The sequence below is a fragment of the Mus musculus genome, chromosome 6 (genome assembly GCF_000001635.26).
Source record: "Mus musculus strain C57BL/6J chromosome 6, GRCm38.p6 C57BL/6J".
Lineage (NCBI taxonomy): Eukaryota > Metazoa > Chordata > Mammalia > Rodentia > Muridae > Mus > Mus musculus.
The window spans coordinates 39,334,594-39,348,474 of record NC_000072.6 but is presented as its reverse complement, the minus strand read 5'-3'; the positions used below and the strand labels follow the sequence as shown (position 1 = coordinate 39,348,474).

The window sequence follows — 13,881 nt, the reverse complement described above, 5'->3', positions numbered from 1 at the left end:
TAGTCCTGTTCTTATGAACATAGTGCCTTTCGGTTATAAAAATATTATACCAGCAGTTGTTTTGGTAGAGACAGAACTTCAGTTTGTTGTGGCTAAACAAGAAACTTACTTGCTGGCTCCTTTGTACTCCTAAGCCATTGTTCTCTGGCACTGGCAGGGTGGAGAGGAAGTCTAGCTAAGCCTTTGTCTTTGTAGCAGGCTTCTGGGCTGAGAGCTGTGGTGGTCAGGATTTGGCTCTCTACGGGGTGTCTGCTACCCTGCCTGCCAGGGAAGCACTTTTAAAACAAGTGGCACCTGGGAAATCACTGGCACTGGGGTGGGGGTGGGGGTGGGGTGCAGGAGTTCTAGCCAGACACTCTTTGAAGTCCGCCCTCTTCCTCTGCCTTCCCTTTGATGCTAATAGTCAGGGTTTCCTGGTAATAATGTATGTGTTGAGTACAGGAGTCTCAGCCATCACCCACTTAAGGCAGCTCTTTCAGAAGAGAGCCAGAGGCCAGTGGAAACCATAGCTCTTTCTTTTTGGCCCTCCAGAAAGGCTCTTTTCTGTGGGATGTGGTCCACAGGTAGATGTCTTTCTGTCTGTGACTGAGTCATTAACTCTCCGTAGTTTGCAGAATTAAATTTGCGGGGAGAGAACCAAGAAAGCCTGGCTGCCAGCAAGATGAGCTGAGGTTTGCTAGGCCAATTTGCCTGTGGCTGATGGTGGTTGGAAGCATGAACACCAGGGACCTTTTGTCTAAATAAAGAAACGTGGGTACAGTGTGTACTGCTTTCTGGGTTTCAAACACTGCCTTGCTTTTACCAGAGAAATGATAGAAGAAGAAACTGGGGGTAGTTAAGAAAAAGCTGTGCATAATTCCTTCCTTCCTTCCTTCCTTCCTTCCTTCCTTCCTTCCTTCCTTCCTTCCTTCCTTCCTTCCTTCCTTCCTCCTTTCTTTTTTTGGAAACCAGTAGAAGTAAAGAAAGAGGGCTTCTGGGTAAGGTCAGGGAGGACCCCATGCTGTGCTGTATGCTGCTTGTTGACAGTTGTGGTTTCTCCTGCAGTACTCACTGGCCTACGCCTGCCTGAAGCTAGTGAACTACTCCTTCTTCTTCTGGCTGCCCTTTTATCTGAGTAACAACTTCGGGTGGAAGGAAGCCGAAGCTGACAAGCTGTCCATTTGGTACGACGTCGGAGGTATCATAGGTACGCATGTGTGCCTCTCCTTCCGCGTGGTTAGTCGCCTGCCATCTTTCAGAGTTAGGAAATCTCATTTGAAGTTTTATTGCTTGCTCCACAGCCGTCTTTCCCAACCCGTCCTACCAGTAAACACGCAGCTTCTGTGAGAACAAAAAGTCCAAAGGAAGAGGGCCAGCTTGAGACTGACAGGCTGTGGTTTATAGGGGCTGTCTTCTCTTAGTCTGCGGGTGATGGATCAGCTCTTTTGTCCTGGGAACACTTGGAAATCTCTTTAAATGCAGCGCCTTTGTGTGCTTTCAGGGATGGCTTGGCTTTGAAGCTGATTTTGTGAGAGATTCAAGATGGAGTAGGAATGTGTTCATTTTGGCTTCCTCCCACTGTCCCGCTATCTCCAGCCAAGGAAGCAAACATAGCACCTTAGTGTGTAGATTGTCAGGTACCAGAGGAAGGGCAAACAGAAGGATTTCCCTTTCCTTTCTTGTCTGTGTTTGCTGGATACAACAGATTTATTTTATTTTCCAGGCTAGGGATTGAACCCTGGGTTAGGAAATGTACTATAACCCTAGTTCTATAACAGATTTTAGCAGTGGCTTTGCGATGTAGCCAGAAATACAAATGAGGAAATAATAAACCCTTAGGCAAGACCAACAGATTATACACTGTGGCCTCACCTTAACATCTCTGTCTGTGGTATTTACACATTAAGCCAAGCTACCCTGAACACAGGAATAGCACAGAAGGCTCTTAGGTGTCACGCTGATATTATATTTGAACTTGGCTATTGGTAGTCTTAGGTCTAGAGCCAAAGGTAATGTAGACGCCCTGGGACCTGATCATACTTCTGTATCTTCCACAGTTAAAGGCATCTTGGTGCAGAGCGAAAGAAGTGGGTTTGGAGCGGCAGCTCAAGGGCTCTTCCTTAAACTAGCTGTCGAGGTTGAGCCTTACTAGATCACACTAGGCATCCGGGCTGCTTTCAAGCTTGTGATCTTTCTGTTCCAGACTTCAGGGGGACGGCAAGTGCAGGCTCACTTGATTCAGTTCTTCATGCTTTAAGTTCAAATGAGGAAATCCAGGGGAATCAGTTTGTTTTTTATTTGATAGGGAAAGTGGTAAGTATGATATTGATGGTTTTGGTAGTTTTCTTTTTTCTTACTTTGTGGTGTCCTGTCCATAGGCAGCCACTGTGGTGGGGACACTTGGGAGAACCAGCTGTATCTGTCCCCCGAGGGGCTTGTCTCAGACAGCTGAGCCCAGCCACAGCTGCTTTCCACTGACCGTGTGCTTTGTGCTTGAAGGTGGGACTCTGCTAGGCTTCATCTCTGACGTACTGCAGAAGAGAGCACCTGTGCTGGCCCTCAGCCTCTTCCTGGCCGTCGGGTCCCTTGTTGGGTATAGCCGTGAGTATTCCTTTGTAATTGCCTTGATTCCTGATCTCTTGAAGGTAGGCACTTGCCCAGAGTCGGTGGCCAGCCATGGAGAGATCTGTGATTAGCTCTGAGTGCCTGGGAACTGTCATCACATGGTTTTATTTGTGTGGGGAGGAAACCGTCATCTCGTCATCTCCCTTGCTTTGTGGACCTGTTTAAAAGCTTGCTTGGGAGTGTATTGCTTTGTTTGAGGGGCGGCTCCAGAGGGACAGCATTAGAGCCAATAAAACCATAAAAGGAGGCAAGGTTTCTAAAGCGGGAGGATGGTAATTAGTAGGTCTTGGGGTATGTGTGTGTGTTCTAAAGCCGTAGAGTTGTTCTCTGGCTTTTAGACATCTCATTAGCTTGAGCAGTAGCCAGAGACAGGACAAAAGCTGGAAGGGCCCCGTCTGTCTTTGTTGTCTCTGGAGGGATTGTGCTGTGGCGGGTTAGGGATGGGGATGCAGTCGCTTGCTGTGCACTGTTGATGGAGGCACATGCAACTGCTTTTCAAGTCACTGTGGTGTGTCTCTTCTCTCACAGGCTCTCCAAACAATAAGTCCATCAATGCGCTTCTGATGACCATTACAGGTATGGTCGACCCTTCTGTCCACTGCGCTGTCCCTCTGGGAGCTCAGAGAAAGCTGTCTCCCACAGGTGGACTGACACTAAACCTTTGTTATGTAGACCTCAAGTGATAGGAAGATAAATGTCTTTGCCAACTTCTCTCTGCCCATGGGTAACTTCTTCAACCTTCTGAGACAGAAGCTGTCCCTGTGGACAAACCCAAAAATTTGGTTTGTTGTTCCATGTCTGGCTTTGACTTCAGAAGGTGACTTAGTAAGGCCTCACATTGGAATCCCATCCACTAGCTTGTGGAAGTGCAGAATAGCTAGATTTTTTTTCTCTCATGCCAAAACTGGGAAATATGTTTATATATATGTGTGTGTGTGTGTGTGTGTGTGTGTAATTTTTTAATTCAGCAAGATGTGTGGCTATGATTCCAGTAACATGACTGAGTTTACCAGAGCCAGGCCACATCCACCAGAGGGCTGTGCCTTACAAGAACAAGAGCTGTGGTTTCAAAGGGGACAATCCTGTTTAATCCCTTTGAAACAGCACTGTCTCATCCCTCTCTTTCCAGCGTGTTGGTTGACTCGGGTGGATTGGTGTTTGGGGGACATAATTGTGTTGTAATGGACCCTGACAAGCTGCTACTGTTTGTTGATGAGTCCATGCCTACTGCATTGAAATGGCCGACTGTTCCACTGGGACATAGACACTAGAGTGTCATATCACTGGAGAATGGATTTCAGAAGAGCAGATACAGTTAGTCTGAAAGTACTATCTAGAAGCACTTCCTTTAGTTTCTGTTTCTCACCAACACGTTGGTTAAGACATTGGAATATTTTATCTATCTGGTCAATGGCTAGAAATGTGGATCATATTTTAACATGAACCTGTTCTCTTTATGGCTTCAGGGTTTTTTATCGGCGGACCATCCAATATGGTTAGCTCTGCTATTTCTGCAGACTTGGGTCGCCAAGAGCTGATCCAAGGGAACAGCGAGGCTCTGGCGACTGTCACGGGGATCGTCGATGGAACAGGGAGTATTGGTGCTGCTGTGGGCCAGGTGAGAAGAGCATGTGCTTGCTGACTCCCACGGCAGGTGGCGCTCTTGTGCTGTGGACAGGACGCCCTAGGTTTTCAGCCTCTGAGAGGTGGGACCTGAGATGGAAGGCATCCCGAATGGCCAAAGATTGTGTAGCTAACTCTGAGTACAGTCTGTTTTCTCCATGTCCAGACATTTATGACTGGTCCCAGAGGTTGTCTGTAGGTGTCCTGTAGCAAACTCATCCTGGATGCAGGCTGCTGGAGGTCTATAGACGCTGACTTGGAACCTGTGGGCCTGTATATTCCCACGCAGATGCTGGAGAGCCTCTAGGTTAGACCTGCCTTACTGAAGCAGTCAGGATGTCTTAAGTTTACTGGTTTGCTTGATGACTGGGGTGAATCACTGCTGTGCCTGTGCTTAGTGAGGGGCAGCAGCGCACCCAGGTGTTCTCCAGCCATGTAGTGGGTGTTTATCAGTGTCTGCTCATTACAGAAATGCAGGCTCTATGAAGGCAGCATCGTGGCCCGGTTGTCTGTGCCACCCCCCACACTGCCCCCCACCCCCACCTTGTAGCCCTCCCTCATCGATCCTGGCACATGGGAGACGTTCTGGTTCCAAAGCACTGTACAATAAATGGTTGACATGCTTAGGATATTTGACTGTATAATTAAAGAACAAGTGTGTGTGTGTGTGTGTGTGTGTGTGTGTGTGTGTGTGTGTAGGTATAGGTATACAAAATTTAACAAGGGTAGGAGGATTTGCTCTGCATGCTCTGGGGTGGAAATCAAGCAGGGCTACTGTCACCCATTCAGAAGGCTTCATGTCTGAGGGGAGGTGAACAGTCGTCTTGCTTTATGCATTTATGTGTCTATGTGTGTGTGCATGCCACGTGGCAAATGTGTGGAAGTCAGGACAACCTGTCAGAATCTGTTTTCTTTCCACTGTGTGGGTCCTGGGGCTTGAACTTGAGACATCAGGCTTGATGACAAGGGTCGTTACCCTCGGCCATCTTTCCAGACCCATTATACTGAGTGTTTTAAATACATTTAACTAGTACACTTGAGAACAGTTTCTCCTGTAGTCCAGGATGCCCTTGAGTTCCTGATCCACCTTGCACGTGCTGGGATTATAGGCCTGTGTTACCACGCTGGCTACACATGTCAGTGTTCAGACCCCAACTGTAAGCCTGGTGGCAAGTGTCCTTGTCCCCTGGGCCAGCTTGGCAGGACTATTAGTGCGTTTGGACACATATTCCTGGATGAGATTGCATTATCTACTAAGGAGAAACGAGTCCAAGCGTCAAATGTCTACACTGAAACTTAAACATTTACCCACTTACTGTAGAAATAGCACAAGTGTCCATCCAGCAGCTGCTGAATGCATAAGCAGGATGTGGCCGATCCATACAGTGGAGGATTATTTATCAGTTAGAAGGTGACAAAGGCTTGGAAGATACCACAGCATAGAGGAACCTCAGAAATATGCTATTGAAAGAAGCCAGTCATGGGAGACACAGTGTGCCTTCTTCATTCATAGGAAATGTCTAAAATTGGTAAATTTATAAGAAAAGAAAAGACTGGATCTGTGGTGCCTCAGGAGTGACTGCCAGTGGGCTGGCTGCTTATGGAGCTGGCCATAACATTGCTAAATGGCATTAATGATGGGCTGCATCAATTCAGATCCACTAAAAACTATTGTGCTCTGCCCTTGTAGTGGATGTGTCTTTATGTTATCCAAACTGTACGTTGACAGGATGTTTTTAAAGGACTGGTGAGATAGCTCAGTGGGAAAAGGTATTTGCCATCACATTGTAGAATGAGAAAACTGAATTCTGAAGGTTGTCCTTTGACCTTCTCATATACAGTGTGTGTGTGTGTGTGTGTGTGTGTGTGCGCGCGCGCGCGCGTGAACACCCAGGTATACACATAGTGAGTAAGAAAACAGTGTTAGGTGGTGGTGGCTTAGGCCTTTAATCCCACCACTGGGGCTGATCCCTTGAGTTCCAGGACAGTTCCAGGACAGCTAGGCTACACAGAGGAACCCTGTCTTGAAAAACAAACAAAAAGTATCCGTGTGGTTGTTTGAATGATAAATATTTTTTAAAGGTAGAGTTACAGTTACTGTTTAGAAGGCTACTATGTTCCCGAAGCTGTGATGGGTGGTGAGAGTTTTGTGGGTAGGGAGCTTGCTCTGCTGTTCATCCAGGCTGACCTTGATCTTCCTGCCTGTTCTCACTGGTGCTGCCATCCCAGGCGCACTGCTGCACCCAGATGGACTTGAACTCTGTTTATCTGATAGGACCTAGGCCAGGTCACTAAGTGTTTTTGCTTTCATTTTTCCCCAGCACACATTTCAGTAATGGTGTGGTCAAAGGATGTGGCTTATCTCATCTGTGTTCAGGTGGTTTTCAGGACCAATGTCAAGACTGTTTAGCAGGGGAAAGTCATCTCTTCAGCAGTGGAATGGAGGGACTAGATATCCCCATGAAAAAGAAGTAATTAAATCCTTATTTCATACATCAATGACCTCCAAGTGGATTAAAGATCTAACTTGAAGAGCTAAAATTATGAAATTCTTAGAAGAAAACATAGGTCAAATTTTGATTAGAAAATAGATATAAATGGCTAATATAAATGCATGTAAAGATTCTCAGTGGCCTTAGTAGAGAATAGCCACACTGATATCTGACTTCATTCCTAGTGAGGATCAACTTAATAAAAAGCAGAACATAGGGCTTGGAGAGATACTCAGTGCCCTTTTCTGACCTCCATGGGACCAGGCACTCATGTGCCTCACATCTGTGTGTTTAGGCAAAATCAGAGCTGTGCATGGTGATGTGAACATAAACAAAATGGTGCAGAAAATATGGGTATTTCCCCCCCCAAAATTAACTGTGCAATTATTATGTGACCTAGTTTACTTCCCCTTCTCCCCGACTGAAAACAAGGACTAGCATTTGTATGCTGGTGCTTATTACAGTATTACTCATAGTAGATAAAAAGGAGAAACAGGTACTCAACAGAAAAATGGATTAAAAATACCGTGATATTGCTAAACGCATGAAACTCAAGAAGAATGAAGACCAAAGTGTGGACACTTTGTCACTTCTTAGAATTGGAAACAAAACACCCATGGAAGGAGTTACAGACACAAAGTTTGGAGCTGAGACAAAAAGATGGACCATCTAGAGACTGCCATATCCGGGGATCCATCCCATAATCAGCTTCCAAACGCTGACACCATTGCATACACTAGCAAGATTTTGCTGAAAGGACCCAAATATAGCTGTCTCTTGTGAGACTAGGCAGGGGCCTAGCAAACACAGAAGTGGATGCTCATAGTCAGCTATTGGATGGATCACAGGGCCCCCAATGGAGGATCTAGAGAAAGTACCCAAGGAGCTAAATGGATCTGCAACCCTATAGGTGAAACAACAATATGAACTAACCAGTACCCCGGAACTCTTGACTCTAGCTGCATATGTATCAGAAGATGGCCTAGTCGGCCATCACTGGAAAGAGAGGCCCATTGGTCATGCAAACTTAATATGCCTCAGTAGAGGGGAACACCAGGGCCAAGAAGTGGGAGTGGGTGGGTAGGGGAGTGGGTGGGGGAGCATGTGGGGGACTTTTGGGATAGCATTGGAAATGTAAATGAAATAAATACCCAATTAAATAAAAGAAAAATAGAAACAAACAAACAAAAAATACCGTGATATATGTGTTCAGTGGAATCCTATTCAGCCATGAAAAGGAGTGAGATGCTAATGCATGCTCACTGTGTGGTTGAATCTTGAAGATTTTTCTACATGAAAGATTAGTAAGCCAGCCAGAAAAAAAACCAAAAAATATTTACATGAAGTATCTACAATAGGCAAATTTACAGCTTCAGAAAGTAAATTAGAAGTTGGTAAGTCAGGTGTAATCTCAGCATTTGGAAGACTAGAGCAGGAGGATTGCTACAAATTCAAGGCTGTCCTAGACTACATAATGAGTTCAAGACCAGCCTAAGCTACAGAGTGAGACCCTGACTTTGGGGAAAAGAAAACAACAAGATAGAACTTGCCTTTGGGTAGGCTTGTGGGTACTGTGATTTACAGGGCTTGTGTTATGGGTAAAAAGGTTTGGGAAATAAACAGCTTTTGTGGGTATGTATCATTGTGAATGTAATTGGGGTTGCTGGCCTGTGAGGTTAAAAAGGGTTAAAAGGGTGGCAGAGCACTCGCTGGGCAATCAAGAGGACTGAATTAGGATCCTCGAGTCTCAGACTTAATGTAACCCCAGCTCTGAGGCAGGCATAGACAAGAGGATTGCTGGGACCTGGTGGGTTCCAGCCTAGCTGAGAAAACATGGGTCCTATGTCCTCAAAGGGGACCTCAGGAATAGGCAGCAAGGTGGAGGAGGACTCCTAATGCCCTCTTCCAGCTTTAGCACTTGGGCACCCTCTCCTACATCTGTGCATGTGCATGCACGTGAGCACACATGCGTGCATTAAAAAAAAAAGCATAAAGTGACCAACTTTACGTTGGAGAGTCCTGTAAAAAAGAGGAGATAAAGCTGGGCCAAGTGCTCTTAGCTTCTTTTCTGTAACTGAAAGTAAAGGGAAAGAGTTAGGTTGTGGAATGTTGGTAACATAGTAACCCTGTGAACAGATAGTGTGGTTGAGAGTGAGCAGGGCATTTGAGGCCACCACCGTTTATATATCAACTTTCAGGCTGATCAGGCCTAGGTAGTAAGACTGTACCTCAGAAAGACTTAAAAAGGAAAGAAAAGTGAGCATCAGGAGGACACAGCTTGTTCTGAAAGCATCAGCTCTAGGATGAAGAGTGAGCAGGAGGGCAGAAGATACAGAAAGCAGACCTCAGAGCACACAGCTTGTGTGCTCACTCACTGATTGTGAGTTCAAGGCCAGCCTGGGCATGCTGCGACCCTGTGTAGAACTTTAAATGACAAGCTGTTATTCAAACCCCAACTCCTGATTTTCCAAAGTAGTCCTGTCTAATCTCCTTTCAGACTACCTTATCTGGTTTATTTATATTTTATGTGCCTGAGTGCTTTGCCTTCATGAATGTGTGTGCACCGAGTGATGTCTGGTACCTTCAGAGATCAGAAGAGGGTGTGGGTTCCTCTGACCTGGACTGACAAGTGGTTATGAGTAAGAACAGCTCTTGCTTTAACTACAAGCCCCGTTCGTTTGCTTGCTTGCTTATTTTTGTTTGTTTCGTTGTTTTGACTCAGAGTCTCATTTAGCCTAGGCTGGCCTCAAAGTGCCTGTGCAGTAGGGAATAACCTTGAATCCAAGTGCTAGGTCTCAGGCATGGCGGGGGACATGCGCCGCCATGCTCAGTCTATGTAGTGTTGGGGATGTTAACAAAGCACTCTATCGGCAGCCACGTCCCCAGCCCTCGTCTGGTTAATGTATAAAGAATGTATTATGATTTCCCTTTCTCCTTTTAGTATCTGGTGTCTTTGATCCAGGACAACTTAGGATGGATGTGGGTTTTCTACTTTTTTATTCTCATGGTAAGTGCATTTTTTTTCCCCTTTAACCATTTTTCTTATTTAATTTAGAACATTTGATTTCATTACTACTTGAAACCAACACAATTGCTGATTGCTTTAAAAGACTAGTGTGAAAAGTAACATTTGATTATGCTGACGAGACGCATTAATCAGTGTGCTGCTCTGCGCTGCTGATTGGCTGCTGAATAGGACTTGAGCATTCTGAAGCAAAGAAGGGAGGCTCTAATCACCAGGGTCCCGTGCGCGTCCAAAACGAGGACACTCTGCAGGGCAAGCTGCTCAGCTAGAGATTCTTGGATGAGATTTTGTGCTTTGTAAGAAAGAGTGAGTTAGGCCCTATCTTTAAAATGCTGCTTCCTGTTGAGACACGTGACAAACTCTTTTATATTGTTGGTGGGACAATGTTCAAGATAGGTCAACCAAGCTCACCTGGGGATGGCCTTGCTCTTGAAACTAGGCATCCTAATTGGCTACCATCTAAGTCTGGGCAGTTGTCCTCTAGCCTCTTCCATAGGCCAACAGGAACAAGTTTGGGGGATTTCTCTTCTCCAGCTTCTAATGACTCAGATTTGGTGACACATACCTGTGATGCCAGCACTTAGGAGGCAGAGGCAGGAGGATTATGAGTTCAGGGCCAACCTAAAAGACCTTGTCTTTAACAAAAAGTCCAGTTATTTCCAGGGTCCATTTGTGGGCTAGGGATGCAGCATATTTGAGGCCCCAGAGTTCAGTCCCCAGTTCCACAGAACAAAGAGGAGACAGCTCAGTAAAAGTCCGAGCTGCACACACCTGATAACCCGAGCTTGCTATCCAGAACCTCTATAAAGAGCAAGATGTGATGATGGCACACATCTGTAATCCCAAAGCTACTGCAAGAAGGCAAAAACAGGAAAGTCACCCAGAAGCCTGCAGATCAGCTAAGCTGTAGGAATAGCAGCAGAAATGAGAGATCTTGTTTCAGCATGGTGGAAGGCAAGCTCTACCTGCTTCATGTGTACCTGTACATGTGTGCGCACTCACGCTCTCCCTGCTTCATGTGTACCTGTACATGTGTGCGCACTCACGCTCTCCCTCGTCCTCCCTCCTCACACATACATATATGCTTGCATGCACATGCACACACACAGGGTAAATAATAAGAATAAATATAAAAGCTCATAAAGGCCTGCTAAATAGAACAAAGGGACTATTGCAGCAAAAACCAGATCTGGTGTAAGAACCTTGACGTTCATGACTTGCTTTGCCTGTGGAAGTGGCACACGAGTTATATTTTCACAGCTGTGTGACATTATGTTTGTTGTTCTAACTATAATTTTCAGAAGTCATTTTCTAATTCACCGAAGACAGAAAGTTTTATTTCTGTGAAGTCAAAATGTCTTCGCTCAAATCCATTTGCTAATGCTCAAATCATGACGCTCTAAGAGAAGTAAGTTGTTCATTTTAAAAACTTTTTTCTCTTCACAGACAAGTTGTACAATTCTGTTTATCTTGCCGTTAATAGTGAGGGAAGTATTTTCTCTTGTGCAAAGGAGACAAGCTCACTCACTTAATGAATGACGGGGTCCCACAGGAGAGGACGGACTGGGAAGCTTAGGAGGGCCCATAGGCCTTCAGTTCACTCGTGTGGAGTTCTCTAAACACTAATGGAGCCTTGGCTTGTCAGGCATCCTACAACACTGCCAGCTACCCCAGACACAGGCAAGGAAGGGGCGAATTATTTTTTTACACTACAGCAGTTCCTGGAGAATTTTATAACATTTGTGAATGTACTGAAAGGAAAATGAACCTGCCAGCATCTTTGTTGGGCTTGTCAGCTTATCCCTCTAACGCTAGATACCGGTTTTGGTCCTGGACCCTTGTTCTTCAGCCTTAATCAAGAGCTAAGTGATCAGGAGGCAGAATCATGTTGTATTGATGAGAAGACTATGGTACGGAGCTCTGATACCACATTTGCAGAGAGTGGATCACCATTAAGGCATCAGAGCAGAGCTGAGTCCAGATGATGCTACAGGCCTGCGGTGGACGAAACACACCTTTACCAAGGTGGAAAGATCACACTGTGCGATGGCTGGGTCACTCTGTGGCTTCTGGAAGTTCTCGTCCTCTCTAGAATGGCTGTTGGCTTGTTCTCCTCCGACTTCATTCACATTTGACTGACTCCTAGGAGCAGTCTTCTGTTTGTGGACTATTATATTTCAGACATTCCAGTATGGAGCTTTCAAACCCACGTTCACAGTCTGGGAACGACAAGACCCTCTGAGAAGCTGTTCTATGTAGCCTTATTGTTGGAAGATTGGTCTCTGTCACAGCCGCAGCCAGGTTCCTGAAGTTCCCTCAGCAGAAGATGGAAAGACAAAGGCTCTTTGTTCTGGGGGTATGAAGTGTATGTATTGAATCATGTTAGTGGATTGTTAGGGCCTGAGGCCTGCCCTTTAGAAGATTGTAGTGTGTATGTCTTCAAGACTATGAATTCTATAAGAATCAATACTTTAAGGTCATTCTGTACATACATTTTAAATTATGTAAACTAGGAGGAAAATGTACAATTTTGAGGGATACCTAATTCACGTTGGGTTAGGAAATATTCTTCCACCTCTTGCTTTATGCTCCAAGGTATGTATTGATGAACTTGCAGGAATACTACAGATTTCTGACCATTTTCCTGTTCAGTCACTGACATAAAGGGAAAACACAAAACATAGGAAGGTAGGGGAAACAAACCCCCGCTTTTGTAATAAACGTCCAGCGGTTGTTTGGTTACTTAGTCCCTGCTTAAGCTTGACATTGCCTCTCACTTTCCCTTTCTGTGTGGTGCTGGGGTGGACTCTGGGTCCTGCACATGCCCAGTGTGTCTCCCAATGCCCTGCACTCCCAGCCCAGCCCCACAGTTAAGTACAGCGGTGCCTTGAGTTCCCCAGCACTTGTCACTGGAAGCAGACAGCCCACAGCCTTGCCAGGTGGAGCTGCTCCCCTGCCCTAGGTCCTGGGGGGCCTCATTCCCATTAGAGGGAGCACCCCCTCTCTCCCTCTGAGGCAGACTGCTCAGTGGTGCCTGCAGATGAAGCCTCTGTCGCATGTGGCTCAGAGGTTCGTCCTCCTCAGTGGGTTCATCTTCATGTTCTCATATCAGCCCGTGCCGCCTTTTCCAGGTTAGTCTTGAGCACCTACCCCCTTCTCCGTGGCTCTCCAGGCTCTGCCTGAAATGGAGCTGTAAACACTCAGAACAGGATGAAACGATGTTTTTCTCTCTGAATCTGAGTACGTTCTCCATCTACTTCTGCCCACCTGGGAAGGAAGTGGCTTTAACAAACGCCTAGGCATTTGCCTCATTTTCTTATTAAATGTTTGCCTGGAAGGAAGGGTCAGAGCTGGCGAGCTGGCTGGGTGGGTGAAGTGCTTGCTTTGAAAGCATGAATACCTGAGTTTGGACTCTCAGTCCCCGTGTACACATCTGGGTGCAGCGGCACACAGTTCCAGTGCTCAGGAGACATTGGAAACAGGTCTGGCTGAGCTAGAGTGCTGAGGTTCAGGAAGAGAGCCTGTCTCAGAAGACAGTGACGGGCTGGAGAGGTGGCTCTGTGGCTTTAGAGTACTAGCTGCTCTCCCAGAGGACCCAGATTCAGTTCCCAGAACCCACATGACAGTCACAACCATCTGCATACCTCCAGAGTCAAGAGATACAGCACCCACTTCTGACCTTCACAGGTACTACATGCACACGGTACACTTAGGCAAAACACAAACACACATGGATACTACTTAAAAGGGGGAGGGGGTGTGATAGAGGAAGATAGCCAGTGTTGACCCCTGGTCTTCATGTGATCATGTACCCACACACCTATGCACACGTGCTAACATATATCAAAAATAGCAGAAAAGGCCACAGTAAAGGCTGGTTTGAAAATGGATTAAAAATTAATTTGGGGGAAAATCGTAGGAGGCTTTCACACACTGAAATAAAGAATGACTGGATGGGAAACATTTTGCCCTTAAGTGTGTCTGTCCTGGAATTTAACAATAGTAGTTACATATTCCTTAAATCAGAACTTAGGAAAAGAAAGAAAACCCCTTCTTGACAGCTAGGTTGAAGGACCAGAGCGTGGCGAGTCATCTTCCTGGTGCTGCAGCTGGTACCCAGGGCCTCTGTGCTTGCTA

General features: G+C 46.0%; 1 protein-coding gene across 18 annotated transcripts in view; it reads left to right on the top strand.

Moving 5' to 3' along the window:
• The window catches only part of Slc37a3 (solute carrier family 37 (glycerol-3-phosphate transporter), member 3), a 42,956-nt gene extending 29,251 nt beyond the window's left edge, over positions 1-13,705 (top strand). For 9 of the 18 annotated variants that reach the window (NR_155077.1, NR_155076.1, XM_017321757.1 and 6 more), the window contains 6 exons: positions 1,045-1,186; positions 2,479-2,580; positions 3,133-3,180; positions 4,071-4,222; positions 9,661-9,726; positions 11,191-13,705. Coding sequence is in view for 16 of the 18 variants with exons in the window: in XM_017321757.1 (XP_017177246.1) it covers positions 1,045-1,186; positions 2,479-2,580; positions 3,133-3,180; positions 4,071-4,222; positions 9,661-9,726; positions 11,191-11,283 (603 nt within the window). In the remaining 2 variants the exon portion in view is untranslated. Of the gene's footprint in view, positions 1-1,044; positions 1,187-2,478; positions 2,581-3,132; positions 3,181-4,070; positions 4,223-9,660; positions 9,727-11,045 lie in introns of all 18 variants that reach the window. The other 9 variants (XM_006506658.3, XM_006506665.3, XM_006506661.4 and 6 more) reach the window with 1 other exon arrangement.
• The last annotated feature ends 176 nt before the right edge of the window (positions 13,706-13,881 follow it).